This window comes from Pagrus pagrus, assembly GCF_965226575.1.
Source record: "Pagrus pagrus genome assembly, chromosome: 12".
Classification (NCBI taxonomy): Eukaryota; Metazoa; Chordata; class Actinopteri; order Spariformes; family Sparidae; genus Pagrus; species Pagrus pagrus.
The window spans coordinates 16974790-16991252 of NC_140196.1; the positions used below are offsets into that span (position 1 = coordinate 16974790).

The window sequence follows — 16463 nt, forward strand, 5'->3', positions numbered from 1 at the left end:
TATATATAATCTCTATTGTGATCTTATTGTGATATGTATAATCTCTATTGTGATTTAAAATAGAGAATATATAATCACAATAGAGATTATTTTATAGTGATATGTATATAATCTCTATTGTGATTAGAGAATACATAATCACAAGAGATTACATATGTACATACATATATAATCTCTATTGTGATTATATATTCTCTAATCACAAGAGATTATATATATAATCTCTCTCTATATATAATCTCTATTGTGATTTTATAGTGATATATAATCTCTATTGTGATTAGAGAATGTATAATCACAATAGAGATTATATATGTATACATATCTCTATTGTGATTATGTATTCTCTAATCACAATTGAGATTATATATAAATGTAATTTCTATTGTGATTTTATTGTGATATATAATCTCTATTGTGATTTTATAGTGATATATAATCTCAATTGTGATTAGAGAATATATAATCACAATAGAGATTATATATGTATACATATCTCTATTGTGATTATGTATTCTCTAATCACAATTGAGATTATATATAAATGTAATTTCTATTGTGATTTTATTGTGATATATAATCTCTATTGTGATTTTGTAGTGATATATAATCTCTATTGTGATTAGAGAATATATAATCACAATAGAGATTGTATATGTATACATACCTCTATTGTGATTATGTATTCTCTAATCACAATTGAGATTATATATTTGTGATATATAATCTCTATTGTGATTTTGTAGTGATATATAATCTCTATTGTGATTAGAGAATATATAATCACAATAGAGATTGTATATGTATACATACCTCTATTGTGATTATGTATTCTCTAATCACAATTGAGATTATATATTTGTGATATATAATCTCTATTGTGATTTTATAGTGATATATAATCTCTATTGTGATTAGAGAATATATAATCACAATAGAGATTATATATGTATACATACCTCTATTGTGATTATGTATTCTCTAATCACAATTGAGATTATATATAAATGTAATTTCTATTGTGATTTTATTGTGATATATAATCTCTATTGTGATTTTATAGTGATATATAATCTCAATTGTGATTAGAGAATATATAATCACAATAGAGATTATATATGTATACATATCTCTATTGTGATTATGTATTCTCTAATCACAATTGAGATTATATATAAATGTAATTTCTATTGTGATTTTATTGTGATATATAATCTCTATTGTGATTTTGTAGTGATATATAATCTCTATTGTGATTAGAGAATATATAATCACAATAGAGATTGTATATGTATACATACCTCTATTGTGATTATGTATTCTCTAATCACAATTGAGATTATATATTTGTGATATATAATCTCTATTGTGATTTTATAGTGATATATAATCTCTATTGTGATTAGAGAATATATAATCACAATAGAGATTATATATGTATACATACCTCTATTGTGATTATGTATTCTCTAATCACAATTGAGATTATATATAAATGTAATTTCTATTGTGATTTTATTGTGATATATAATCTCTATTGTGATTTAAAATAGAGAATATATAATCACAATTGAGATTTTATATATATAATCTCAATTGTGATTAGAGAATACATAATCACAATAGAGATATATATATATCTCTATTGTGATTATGTATTCTCTAATCACAATTGAGATTATATATAAATGTAATTTCTATTGTGATTTTATTGTGATATATAATCTCTATTGTGATTTAAAATAGAGAATATATAATCACAATAGAGATTTTATATATATAATCTCTATTGTGATTTTATTGTGATATATTTAATCTCTATTGTGATTTTATAGTGATATATAATCTCTATTGTGATTAGAGAATATATAATCACAATTGAGATTATATATAAATGTAATTTCTATTGTGATTTTATTGTGATATATAATCTCTATTGTGATTTAAAATAGAGAATATATAATCACAATTGAGATTTTATATATATAATCTCTATTGTGATTAGAGAATATATAATCACAATAGAGATTATATATGTATATATATCTCTGTTGTGATTATGTATTCTCTAATCACAATTGAGATTATATATAAATGTAATTTCTATTGTGATTTTATTGTGATATATAATCTCTATTGTGATTTAAAATAGAGAATATATAATCACAATTGAGATTTTATATATATAATCTCAATTGTGATTAGAGAATATATAATCACAATAGAGATTATATATGTATATATATCTCTGTTGTGATTATGTATTCTCTAATCACAATTGAGATTATATATACATTTAATCTATATTGTGATTTTATTGTGATATATAATCTCTATTGTGATTAGAGAATATATAATCACAATTGAGATTATATATAAATGTAATTTCTATTGTGATTTTATTGTGATATATAATCTCTATTGTGATTTAAAATAGAGAATATATAATCACAATTGAGATTTTATATATATAATCTCAATTGTGATTAGAGAATATATAATCACAATAGAGATTATATATGTATATATATCTCTGTTGTGATTATGTATTCTCTAATCACAATTGAGATTATATATACATTTAATCTATATTGTGATTTTATTGTGATATATAATCTCTATTGTGATTTAAAAATAGAGAATATATCATCACAATTGAGATTTTATATATATAATCTCTATTGTGATTTATTGTGATATATATAATCTCTATTGTGATTTAAAATAGAGAATATATCATCACAATAGAGATTATTTTATAGTGATATACATAATCTCTATTGTGATTAGAGAATCTATAATCACAATAGAGATATATTCTTAATCACAATTGAGATTATATATATAGAATCTCTCTATATATACACACACTCTCTATTGTGATTTTATTGTGATATATCTCTATTGTGATTAAATATATAATCACAATAGAGATTATATATACATACATATATATAAATATATATATAATCTCTATTGTGATTTAAAATAGAGAATATATAATCACAATAGAGATTATATATAATCTCTATTGTGATTTTATTGTGATATATATAATCTCTATTGTGATTCAAAATAGAGAATATATAATCACAATAGAGATAATCTCAATAGAGATTATATATGTATATGTACATGTATGCATATATATATATACATATACATATGCATTTATCATTTCTATTGTTATTATATATTCTCTTTTTTAAATCACAATAGAGATTATATATATCACAATATAGTCACAATAGAGATTATATATACATATACATATGCATATATAATCTCTATTGTGAATATATATTCTCTATTTTAAATCACAGTAGAGATAGAGATAAGAATATCAGCCAAAATGTTCCCAATTTTGGTATTGGCATCAGCCCCACAAATCCAGTATCATCTAATTCAAATTCAAATTTAGCATTAATTAATGTTACCTACAGTATGTAAATACATACTTACACTGGAAGTCCGTTATCGCATTGCAGCTGTTTTTTGGCCACGGCGGCATCCGTAACCTGCGACATTGGATGACGTAGCGCCCGAGGAGGAGTTTCTGCTAATCCAAACATCGACGAAACAGCGTCCATAGCAATTTATCCACAACAAATTCGTTATACCTCCTCGACTTAATCAACAGTATGGCTGCTCAGAAGATAAACGAGGCTCATGAGCACATGGCTAAAGCGGAAAAATGGTGAGTTACGTAAGAAAATAGCGTTTGGTTCCTGCTCAGGAAACAGCAGTCTGTTTTACTACTGATGTTAGCTTGTTAGCTGTAAAGGCCACTGTTGATTTTTCATCAGAGGTTATGAAACCTAAATGGACTGTATGTTCTTATCGTCAGTTAACTATAGGTTGATTCAAAAGACAATAATCGAGCTGTAGTGTTGTCTTCCTCTCTAATTATCAATAAATTGATGTAGCTGATTCTGTTAGCTTCAGCCGTGTATAATTTGCTCGTCATCATGTTTTTGTAGCTTAAAGACAAGTCTGACAAAGTGGAAGCCTGATTTTGACAGTGCTGCGTCAGAATACGCCAAAGCAGGTAACCTAAAAATCAGTATAGCTCCTTTTATATAAAATGATAATTTCACAGATATCCCTAACTGTCAATGTCCTGTTTCTAGCTGTGTGCTTCAAGAATGCCAAGCAGTATGACCAAGCAAAGGATGCTTACCTGAAGGAAGCTGAATATCACACAGAAAACAAGACGTATCCTCTCTATTCTGTCCAGAGGTGTATGACATGACACTGCTGTGATTTGACTCTGTTTTGTAATTTCCTTAACGTTTCCTCCAGGCTTTTTCATGCCGCAAAGTAAGTATCTTATGTTATAACCCCTGTAATAAATCAGCAGCACACATAACAACCACTTGTTTTGCTCAAGCTCTCCTCCTCTTCCTCAGGGCTATTGAACAGGCTGGTATGATGATGAAGGTGAGCGTACCTGCTGTTTAAACATCGAGCTCATTAATGGGTAGATGCAGGTAAAATGTCTGCAGGAGAGTCGTGACATGGTTGTGTTTGCACTGCAACAGGAACAAAAGAAGATGCCGGAGGCCATTCAGTACATAGAGAAAGCCTGTATGATGTACATGGAGAATGGGACTCCTGACACTGCTGCCATGGCTCTGGACCGCGCTGGAAAGTAAAAATACTACCTTACTCTCTACACTTGAGAACATTTGTTGCTGGACCTTAGATTTACACTGACGTTCCTCAGCTCTAATCTGTTAATCATAGCACATATTGATACAGAGATACGAAAAGATTGCACTGCAAAGTTAGCTCAGGGACCAAAAAAGACAGACTTTTCTTCCTGAACCCACAAAAAATGTTTTTTATTCTCAGACTGATAGAGCCTATAAATCTTGAGAAAGCTGTGGACCTGTATCAGAAGGCAGCTGGCGTGTTTGAGGTGAAATTTAGCTTCCAACAAAACCTGAATGAATCATTCAACTGATGCCAACTGTTGACAGTATCTCTTGTCAAGTACTGTATATATATCCTTTTTTCTCTCTGTAGAATGAGGACCGTCTGCGTCAGGCAGTTGAACTGCTGGGAAAAGCCTCCAGACTTCTGGTCAGGTTAAAAAGGTAAAGGGAATTAAGTTAACCTGGAAGTTGGTCGCTCACTTAGATTTCAACCCCAAAGCTGTTTGTTTGTTTCTATTGATAAATGTTAAACTTCCGTACCTGCTACTCATCTTTCCCCACTTCACTCTGTTCCCGTCCTTCCAACCAGGTTGGATGAAGCAGCTGTCGCTATCCAGAAAGAGAAAAACATGTACAAAGAAATTGAGAACTTCCCGATGTGCTTCAAGGTGGGTTACTTTGTTGTTTTGCTGGTTTTGAATCATCTCAAGTTGAGGTGGCAAGGAGAAACGCATATCAATAGGGGAACAGACACCGTCCCTCTCCATCAAGTGAATGCCCGTCAGCTCGCTCTTGTTTTACCTCAGTTTCTACACTCTCTCTCTTCACATTCTTTACCTCCTTCGTCAGTGGGGCTCTACTTCTTTTGCAGTTTATAGTTTCCACAGTCGTTCCAGGGAAAACAATGACTTCCTGTTTTGGTGATGCAACGGCAGATGTGCTTCCTTTGTGCCTAATTTGTCCTACGTTTTTCTGGGAAAATTCCATCCTGCTGGCAAGATGAAAGGCATACTAAAAGCGAGGTTTATAGGGAAGCAATTTATACGCCGATGGTGGATCAGTATTTACTTCAGAATGATAAGTCGAAGCTGAAATGTTGTCTATTGGCAGTTTAACTTTACATGTTGGTCCGTGCTTTTCACTCTTTAGAAAACAACTGCTCAAGTGCTGATTCATCTCCACAGAGGGGACTACGTAGCAGCTGATAAATGTGTCAGAGAAAGTTACAGGTATGTTTCATTTCTATAGTCAGTGTCCTGCTGGAGCTACAAGAAACTGATCTTGACATTCTCACCTCGTGGTTTAACACTTGATCTGAGGATCATCACATGAAGTGCTGCTTGTTCTCCACCAGTCTGCCCGGCTACAGTGGAAGCGAAGATTGCGTTGCCATGGAGACACTACTGCAGGGCTACGACGAGCAGGATGAGGACCAGGTGTACCGCGTGTGTAACTCACCTCTACTGAAGTACATGGACAACGATGTGAGTACTGCTTACATATTACTACAAAGAAATGTGTTGTATGCATTTCTATTTCTTATTTAGCCAACGGTATCTCAGTGTTTTGGCCTCAGTTTGATTTGTTAGTTTACCTCTAGCCACAATGAAAACCTTTATTAATTTATTTCAAGCCATATTTGTTTGCTATGACGGTACTGACTGTTTTTTATGAATGGTTTGCGGAATTGGACTTCTTTGAGCGAGCTGCATCAGCGTATTTCCTTTTGTTTTATAATACATCAAAACAACAGCAAAAACATTTATTTATTTATTATCTTGTGCATCTTTAGAAAGCTCATTAAAGTCCATGGTCCATGAAACCTTACCCATATAAACCTCATTGGAGGAAGTGAGAAACATTCATTGTGCTCTGTAATTTAACTCATCGTTTCGGACAACATTTTAACCATGGGGAAATCACAGGTTGTGGTCTGTAATAAATATGGACATTGTGCAGGAAAAAGCCAAGAAAGAAAACCATCCTACCTGTAGCTGACATGTCAACAGCCCACCATCTGATGAGCTTTGACAGGTTTTGCTGTCCTGATGGCTTTAATTTTCTCTATTGTTGTATTTGGTTCCTAAATACGCCTCTATGTTGATGTTAACATAATTTTACATATCAGATTAGAAAAAAGAAAGAAGTTTGACTTTTTCCATTTCCACACAGTCAAATTTCACGCTGAGCTTAGAAAACATAAGTAGAAAAAATAACAGCTGCTCTTCTTTGCAAAACACACCACTTTCAAGGTCGTTGCTCGGAACAGGGTTTAAATTACAGGAGGAGCAGCAAGTTCCTGAAAATCAGAAGGTAAAGCAGCTGTAATGATCACTGGGGTGAGAGAAAGGGAAATGGATCCAGTTCAACTATTATTAAGGATGTTATGATTCTCTAAATCTGTGAGTATATTTTAAGGTGATGATTCGATTTTCGATATAAACATTTTTTTCTTCTTTAACGGCTAGGCCATTGTTAAACTATCACATCTGAATTTGTAAGGATCGATGGTTCATTGGTTTCATGCTCAGACAAATGTCATTTACATTTCAAACTCTTCTTCAAAAAGATGAACGATTAATACTAATAAAATGTACTTTATCCTGGTGGCTTTTTGTAGGTAAGGGTTAGGCAAGTTAGGTCTCTATGTCACACCTTTATTCCAGCTGATTTCAAATTTATGTCACGGGCACAGACAAAAACAGAGATCTCTCTGAAAATAACAAAAAACCTCTAACTTCTGCAGAAAATGTGTTCATGATCATTGATCATTGTAAGAAGCAGATTGAGAAAATTCATTTTTTAGGTTCTTTAAAATCTGAGATCTGATGTCACATTTTCTTCCCTGCGTCACAGTACGCCAAGCTGGCCATTTCCCTGAGGGTACCTGGAGGAGGAGGAAAGAAGAAGAAGGCCGCTGCAGCTCCACAAGGCGGCGCTAGCGGGGCGCCAGCTCCCGCTGAGGAGGATGATGATTATGAGGGTGGGCTGTGTTAGCCTTCAGCCTCCGACCCGACCCATCTGCCACTGCGCCACTGCACCCCTCCGTGTACGAGTTAAAAACCTTGACAGACCCCGTCAGCTCTGAAACCCAGATGTGTGGCTGTTTGATCTTTATTGTGCAAAAAGAAATATAAGAAAAAAGCTCATTTAAAACAGTTACAGGTGGTGTTGCAGAAGAGTCGAATCGTTTAAGCAGCCTTTTAATATGTGTTTGTTTGAGGTAGATCCTCAGTGTAATGAAAAATCTTTAATGTTCAATAATGTATGAAAGCCTGTTGTATGTGAGTGTTCTATTATTTCTTGTCTGTGAAGCTGTAAATTCTGCTGTTATTGTTTGTGGGTAGAGTCTTCAGATTGCCATAGGTATATTCAAATCAGAAACACTCTAAATATCCTGGAATGGGTTGATCGACGTATAGGTGTTTATTTGTACAGAGTTAATTTATTCAGTATTCATGGCTGCGGCCTGTTGAAAATGCTACTGGAACAATATATGCAATCAGTTTGTTAATGCATGTTTGGAATAACGACAAATCAAAGCTATGAACTTGTGATTATTAATGCTTAAAAATGATCGGCACTATTGTCTTCAGCACGAGCCCTTATTGGAGTTATTCAAGAAAATTAAAAGAACAGCACAGTTCCTGATGGCGCAGCTTGTAGCCAATCGTAGACTGTTTTGCTCGTCTACCTCGAGGTGTATGTAATCCTTCAACCTTTAAACTAAAAAATAATCATGGCTGTGTCTTCCAGTCGAAAACATGAAAAAGGGATCCTGCAGTGGTGTTTTCAGTGTGCCCATTGATTTCCTTCCCAATGCTGAATTTGTGTATTTGTGATTTAGCTTATTGCTCGTACTTGTAAACGGGAGACTATTGAGATAATTCACATGTCAATAACAGTTAATTCTGATACCGCACGACTAAAGCTGATAAAGGGATTGTTTACATTTTTTTTTATTTGTGTTGTTGCCCACTTCTTGGATATTCCTCGAAAGCATATCTCCAAACTTTGCACATGCATCAATAAACATTTCCATTGTGTGGCATTTTTTGGTCTCCGTACATTTTCTTAAACGAGTTAGCAGACAGATTTTCCGCATCAGTGAGACTCACAGCAGCTGCGGATGTCTGCACCAAAATGAAATGACTGTGTAGCTTCCTATGACCTCTTTATCTTTGATGAGGCTGATGCTCTCTCCCTGCTAAGCGATATTTAATTCTCAGACATCCAACTTTTATTTTGCCCCTCCTCCAACTAACTGAATGGCTCTGTGGTGCATCTGTGCATTAGAAAGATTAAAACTGGACATAAATGTTGCTATTGTTGGAAATAAAAATGCTAAATTAAATTAAATGCTTGTTGGAAAATGTATTATTAAACAGTACTGGGGTCATTTCAATACATTTAATTATCACTGTAGTAATCCGGGAAAAATGTCAAAGACATTACCAGACCATGTAAAATGGAGTGTTACCTTGTGCTTTTTAAGTCTGGCTGTCGGTATTTCACTATTTAAAAGTGATGGGGAGCACATATATTTTTTGATTGAGAGGAAATTAAAAGGTAACTCCACTATTTTCCACATAAAAGTGTGTTTACAGGTCTTGGGGGCTCCAGAGGAAGCTGCATGTCATCTGATAGGTTTGGAAAATGGAGGAAGTATGCATGGAATACAAAAGCGATCTCTCTGATTCTGCTGTTTCGATGTTGATCATTTGTTTTTAAACTGTCCATAATGAGCATGACAATTATATATGAGTACAACGCTAGGAGCAGTGGACTGTTTCTCAAAATCTGGCTTGAAATTAAATGAAATTTTCCAGTTTTATCCAAGTAAGTTTTTCAAAATATTTTGTCGGCTGGGTTCTTTCCACACCTTTTAGTAATCCAATAACATATATAGTTTTTCTAAAGTGTCTGTGTCTGTTTTTATCAATGACTTTTGAAATTTTACCTGTAATTTCTTGAATTGCTTGATGAAGGGCTGGGTCAAGTGCGCTGGTCTTGCTAGGCTAGCGGAGCTTGTGGCACATTCGCTCGTTTGATTTACTAATATTTTTTGCAAGCATGGTGTCAAAACTTATAGGAAAATACTCATCAGTGTGCATATTATTGTATCTGACACAATGAGACTTGACAGATTCAACTTGTGTGAAAATAAATGAAACTGTTAACATGCAGAGCTGAGCAATGTGGACCGTCTGCTATCTTGAGAACCCTCTTGAAATGAAATTTTAAAAAATGTTAGAACAGAGCTGAACATGATGTTAAAATGTATAACAATTGTACTACATTGAAGCTGTAATAACATGTAAGTTGATAGAGTCAGGTTGATGCAGCAGGTTCGGTTAGTGGTGAAGGTCATCTTCGAACCAGAGGGTCCCAGGTTCAGTGAGCTGCAGCTGGTTTCCGCCAAAATCGTGTCGACCAGCTCACTCGCCGTCCTTTTCCACAAGCAAACAGCAGCTGAATGCAAAACATCGACACCTTTCCAGATGTTTTATTTGGAGATCTCTGGACCTCTATCATACCACATTGCCTTAACATACAGGTACAGTTTCACATTTCATTCCACCCTGACCTCTCCCCTTAAACTTGTATGTACATGTACTGTAATGAAAATTAGTCATGACAATAATGAAGTTTTTTCTATCATGCTACAATGTCGTTTAATGCATAGTTTGGACCAAAGGGCTTCGTTTTTCAGCCCTTCATGTGAGGAATCTTTCTTTGTGCCTGCTCGTTGCTTCCTTGAATGCACAGCTGCGGGCGCCACAGTGTTCATGAGCGTGAAATGTTAAAAACAGCGAGAGGTTCACAATGGATGTGCAAGAGTCAACCACCTAATGCACGTTACCCTGATTCAGAAACAGCCCTCTGCTGGTCTCGACTCTAGCCAACCTGTAGATGATTCAGAACATGGATGATTGGCAATTAAACAGTCCACAGCGCTACACAAACGTTCCTAATACAGCCTCAAACAGTTTCCCTGTGCAGTAATCATACTCAATATCAGTCCACCTGAACAATATCCACATTAAATTTCATGCCATTTAAATAGTTTTCATCTCTTCTACAATCTCATATTCTTTTAGATCCATCAAAGCCTACATATTGTAACATATAACTCATATGATGACTATCTGTGAAAACAGCTCTTCCTGAGAAAGATATGTAGTTGATAAGAGTTTCAGTTCTTCTCATAAAAACAAAATAAGGCAAGTGAAGATTGTCTGATCATGTTTTCTGCGTTGAGAGGCTCCCATGTGGCCTCTGACATCTAAAAAAAAGATGGTCTGTGTGTTCATGTTTCTCTGTCAGAAGAGGCCTTCTCTCTCAGTCAGCATCCTTCGAAAAACTTGGAGGAATGAGAGCTCAATATTGCACAGTCCCACGATCCAAGCGTTCCAGTTGGAGAAAATATGAGATTGTGCTCATGTGGTCATTATTGTGCACTTATTTGTTGGTTGGAAGCCCTTAAAGATTATCGTTGCATTCACTTTGAGCTTCTCTTCGCCTACCGTGCGATTGTGAAAAGGCTAGAGGCAGGCGTGAAAAGCAATGAGGCTCCTGGGAATTTGGGTTTAAAAACCTTCCTATATATATTAAGGATAGCACTTTTTTATGACGTAGGAAAATTGTCCTAAAGGACTTGTCCGTCTCCAACTGAACACCAGCTGCTTCTTTTGTCCACTGGATGCCAAACTGAGCAAGATAAATACAGCACCAGCAAATTTGTCCTCAGTTGTTAATAACATGACTGCAATTGTTGTTTTTCATAAGTAAATAGTATAAAATACCAGTTTCTAAGTCAAAAAAGTGTTTGAGTGTGGAGCTAACTCGTTATCACTGCCATCAGAGCTCAGCTGAAGAGGACAGAGTCGGTCCTCAGATGCTCAGCAGGTGAATGTGCTGAAGTAGCTGCTCACGCCAACAGAGCGACCACCCACTTTCTCTGTGGGAGCGGTTCCTCCCCGAAAAGCTTTGGTTAACGTCCCCTCGCTGAGTTTTCACTGAGTTTTCTCTCTGGTCCACTTGATCATAGTCTCTGGCGAGCGGTAGAGGAAGATGAGTTTGGAGTACATGTCCTCCTCCAGGTCCAGCTCCCCCGTCTCTCGGACCAGGAAGATGTCGGTACACAGCTTGAGGATGCGGTCCACGTTGGGCAGCTCCTCGAACATGATGGTGTGGGAAATGCCGCTGAAAAACTCACGCACGAACTTACCGATGACCAGAACCACGGAAGCGTACAGGCCCATGATCCTAGACAGGAAAGAGAGAAAGGACATTAGTGTATAGAATGTTAAGTTATTAATGCTCCTGCTGGTAGATATTTATGTACTGTAAAGTTGAATGCCGGCTGGCAGGACCGATCGCTACGTACCCATATCCAGCCAGAAAGCCCAGACTGGGGGGGCTGACTTGGTCACTGAATACGTAGAGCTCCAGTCCTGCATCATGCTTTTTACCAGGAGGCCTCTTAGGTATTGGGCCAGGCTCTGTCTGACTGACGACCCACCATTCCTGGATCTGATCCGAGACCTTTTCAGCTTGCTTCAAGGACAAGGTGATGTTCAATTTCTTTTCATCTACAAAGACAAGAATTAATTGTGTCATTTCATCAGAATAAGGCTGATTAAAATGCAAATGTCAGACTTTTATTCATTTTGAAAAAAAAAAATAAAAAAATCAGAACATTTACAAAAGAAAATATTATGTATCCATTTTGAAACCTTTCAGATTACAACCTTGTGGTTGTATGCCTCTGCCAGCTACTCAAGTTTCAGTTGTTGTGGCCGAGATGTGGCCCACACCAGTCATGTTGCTCCGGCCTAAATGCTACGTGGAATGATGGCACTTGGGCAGGCCACTCCTGATTACCAGATCCGAGCCACAAGCAGGCCGCAATTCATTTCTATTCTGGGGGGCTGGATCTGGTCCTGATTTGGGCCAGTTCCAGTTTATTTTGTTCGCTCTTGGCTGACGTTTGGCCATGGTGTAGCCTGCTTGTGGCTCAGATCTGGCAATCAGGAGTGGACCGCCCAAGTATCATCATTCCATGCGGTATGTGGGCCGGAGGAGAGTGCCTGGTAGACATGTTTGCAATCTGGGTCTGGACATGTTTGATGCCACTGAATACTTTGCTGTTTTCACTTAGAGACTATTTTGTACAGAGTGGTACAGAGGACTGATAGAGCGCTTCATCACATGGTGCAACAACAATCACAGAAAGCTCAAATCAGCAAAACCAATGAGCTTGTGGTTGCCTACAACAAAGCGAAAAAGCTACAACTGCACAGAAGATCTATTCAGTCATGACAGTTTCAAGGTAGACACCCAAAATTTGTGGTCATAATGAGGCTCACCTTTGAACCTTTTGGAAATAAAATGTCATCTCTTTCTAATTTTATCCAATTAGAAATTTGTGTGAAATTTAGGAATTATGACCAGAATGGTCTTTTATGAGGTCACAATGACTTTGACCTCTGACCTCTGATCAAGTTCTACTCAATTCAACCTTCAGTCAAAGGGGACATTTGTGCCAAATTTGAAAAAGTTCTCTCAAGACGTTCCTGAGATACCACATTTATAAGAATGAGATGGACGGACAGACAAACTGAAAACATAATATCATAAAAACAAACGTTTTCTCTTTAAAAAGAGGCTCCGAAGTTTCCCTTCCTGTGCCCAAATCAGGTGGCAGCTACACATTATGTCAGTCAGTCTTATCTATACAGGGATAAAGATGTTAACCTTTATAAAGGAGATCAACAGACTTGGCCTCTGCATCACTGGGGGCTCGAATAAAACGGGGGAAGACCTCCTGTAGGATCCTGCAGAGAGAGAGGTTGTTATTGCAGCGAAATACAGTTGTTTTTTTTTTAGTTTCTCAATATGTTGCAGCATGACAGTGAAAAAGATGAAACGGTATAATTTTGTTAGAAGACATACTCTAGGTCCTTATATTGTTATACTGTGGTTCTCATATTAATTGTTCCAATGTTTAGAGGTGCAATTTTATTAAATAAAAAAAAAAGATGACGTTTAATGTAAGATTAAAATTCCCATAGAAGTCCCATAGAAAAAAAACCCCAAACTTTAATTGTTAATATATTGTAGAGGAGTAGAGTATCTTATCTGTGACTGATGCCACGGTGCAAAGAAGTGAATAAGCAGCTGATATACTCACACAGACTTGTTGTCTCTTCCTTGTAGGAGTGCGATGAGTTCCGTCTTTGTGTTATACTCAAGTCCTTTCACCAGCTTTCCAGATGCTGTTTCAGACTTGGCACCAAGAGTTAAGTTTCTGAAATCAAGAGGAAAAACATACAGAAATTAATTATAAAGTGTTTTCGCCTGATGATACTGCACCTGTAACTCTCACGTTTTGGTGCAGATCCAGGAAAAGGGATCCAGGAATTATTTCTCACTTTTACTTATCATTACCAGACAGGCTGCTTTTCAACATTTTTGTTAATTTCTCAGGGAATAATTAATGGATTGACATATTTAAGTGGCTGGTATCTATGAGTTCTAATAATTGCAAGCTGTGCAAGCAGCCTCTTACAAAAAAGTTATGCATTTTCAAGTTCAGGTATAATTTATTATCATTTTAAAACAATGTACATGCAACTGTACACACTACATTGAGTGGAAAAGTCATAAATAAATGATTCCCTTTCCTGTTGTACTTTGTGATTATCACTGACGATGGATCATTATCTCCCCCCTCTCTAAAATTAGCACCAGCACTGAATGTTACATAGTTACATATAAGCACATTCTTCAACATTTTGTCATTGCGTACCTTCGCACAGACCAGGACACAGTAATGAGAAATTCCTCGCTGGAGTTCAACATATTTATCAGGGTAACTCTGCTGGGTGGACTGATGGTCCACAGAGAGTTGGAGCTGCCTTTCAGCTGCGCGATCCACAGGTCCTCAGGCATGTAGCCCTCCAGCCACTGAAGGGCTTCCTAACCATGGGAACAGAACCGCATAATAGGAACAGAACATGACAGAATTTCACTGAGCCATTTTGGATTAATGAGTAATTTAAAGATGTCTAAACTGTTTTAAAGACCTCCTCCAGTAAAAGTTGTTTTTAACCTTGTTAACCTGTCCAAATGTTGTTGTTTTTTTATATCATACAAGACATATCATGAGCAAAATAACAAGTCGACTCCATGGCTGAGCATTTCTGCTTTAGAACTGCAATGTGCCAACCAATCACGTCGGCTTGCGCAGTGGGGCATTCCATCTCATTAACATAACGGTGCTGGCTGGGAGACGAGCCGTATTCAGAGGAAGTCAGGTGTGCAGACGTAGCTAATTATGTGTATTTTGCATTCTCAGTTTCCCGACTTTCAAAAACTGCAGGTACATTCCAGCTGCTGTGGAACGGGGGCAGGGCTAGAACCCGGGTTAGTTTACAAATCAATAGGACCTCACACACTTTGATGTAGACAAATCATTAAAAAAATAAATGCGTATATATGTGAATATGGTGCAATATACAACATTTTAAACACAACAACTGATATAATGTCTTTGTATTTCTTGTACTTACATCGTTCTTGGCATATGTCTTCATAAATTTGCCAAATTCCTCCTTTGACACATTCTGCAGTTGATTTTGCTGAGCGCTCATGGTGAAGATGGGCTGTGAGAATAAGAGATTTTTGGGGAAATTAGCAAAAGTCTACAACTAGAACAGGTTTACATTCTTTAATGCTCAGAAACACATCAGTTATCTCACACTGTCTGGTGCTGCAGCTCTGTATTCCCTCTCTCTGTTTAAGCTCCTGTCTCTTTAAGGCCCACCTCCCAAATACCTAGTCTCCTCTGATTGGTCAGCTCACACACGCCTGAGCCAGGACTGCTTACAAGAACAGAGAAGCTGTGCTAAATCAAATCATGCAAACGTGTGACATGGTGATGTCGTGTGATGTCACAAAGTCACAGAATTAAAGGAGGGACTACTGACGAGGTGTTTCAGGAGTGTGTTTTGCGGGGGAGAGGGGAGCTGCTGCTGGTGCAGATATTGACCATTTTAACATTAGAGATAAAGCATAATCCTTTAAAATAATATTGCAATATTTTAAGGCTACTGTACATCGCATTACTACAGAAACCCTGAGGGGCAAGATATCATTTTTTTCTTTCTGGTGATTCTTTCTTTCTCATTTTCTAATGCAGATCTGGATTATTTTCTCTCCTGTGTCTTTCTTAATGTTATTTTTTAAACTATGAAAACAGGTGGAAAAAAATCTCAGAGGAAAAAGTTTTTCCTTCACCCGTTTCGCCAGATGAAAAAAAAAATCACGGAACTTTTTTTTCTCACCATCGCTCAGGCTTAGGTCAAACTTCGGCCAAGTATTAGAACAAGTAGAACAATCTGATAAGGTCATAAAATTACATTATTTTGCTATAATTCAGCCTTTAAAACCATAAAAAAGACATAATATAACAATATCCAAAATCTGAGATGATATATATAGTGTCATATCACAATGACGGTATAATACCGAGATGTTGCCCAGCCCTGTGTTAAGGCTGCAAACACTTAAAATGTCTGTGTAAATTATGTACTTGTTTCCTCAGTTTTGTTGCTAGAAAAAAGGATCTTTTTTCTTTTGCACTGAATCTGCGCCAACATTTAACCCTGCAGCCAGAATACTCACAAAACCTCACTCTTCCCTCAGAGGCTACCATCAATAATCACACAAACTGATCAAAAAGAGCCAAATCAACACAATTATATGAAGACCTTAGAATGAATCAATGAATTACTTCAT

General features: G+C 36.2%; 2 protein-coding genes across 2 annotated transcripts in view; one reads left to right on the top strand and one right to left on the bottom strand.

Moving 5' to 3' along the window:
• The first annotated feature begins 3521 nt into the window (after positions 1-3521).
• napgb (N-ethylmaleimide-sensitive factor attachment protein, gamma b) lies at positions 3522-8709 on the top strand. The gene is made up of 12 exons (XM_084368325.1): positions 3522-3697; positions 3981-4048; positions 4131-4215; positions 4303-4320; positions 4410-4440; positions 4542-4651; positions 4855-4921; positions 5029-5099; positions 5248-5326; positions 5808-5887; positions 6013-6142; positions 7515-8709. Exons 1-12 carry the CDS (start codon positions 3642-3644, stop codon positions 7653-7655), a joined length of 936 nt encoding a protein of 311 aa, XP_084224451.1. The 5' UTR covers positions 3522-3641; the 3' UTR covers positions 7656-8709.
• A 1452-nt stretch (positions 8710-10161) lies between these two features.
• Positions 10162-16463, bottom strand: part of piezo2b (piezo-type mechanosensitive ion channel component 2b) — an 82454-nt gene continuing 76152 nt past the window's right edge. The window contains exons 50-55 of the mRNA XM_084369252.1: positions 15236-15328; positions 14473-14642; positions 13855-13971; positions 13419-13498; positions 12049-12253; positions 10162-11927 (exon numbers count right to left, since the gene is read on the bottom strand). Coding sequence (XP_084225378.1) covers positions 11675-11927; positions 12049-12253; positions 13419-13498; positions 13855-13971; positions 14473-14642; positions 15236-15328 — 918 coding nt within the window. The 3' untranslated portion in view covers positions 10162-11674. The remainder of the gene's footprint in view (positions 11928-12048; positions 12254-13418; positions 13499-13854; positions 13972-14472; positions 14643-15235; positions 15329-16463) is intronic.

What these genes read in the sequence shown, in the direction of transcription:
- napgb (XM_084368325.1), top strand. Translation starts at nt 3,642, where the DNA reads ATGGCTGCTCAGAAGATAAACGAGGCTCATGAGCACATGGCTAAAGCG. An exon ending in GCTCTGGACCGCGCTGGAAA is followed by an intron (nt 4,652 to 4,854) that starts GTAAAAATACTA and finishes TTTTATTCTCAG; the next exon opens with ACTGATAGAGCCTATAAATC. An exon ending in ACTTCCCGATGTGCTTCAAG is followed by an intron (nt 5,327 to 5,807) that starts GTGGGTTACTTT and finishes TTCACTCTTTAG; the next exon opens with AAAACAACTGCTCAAGTGCT.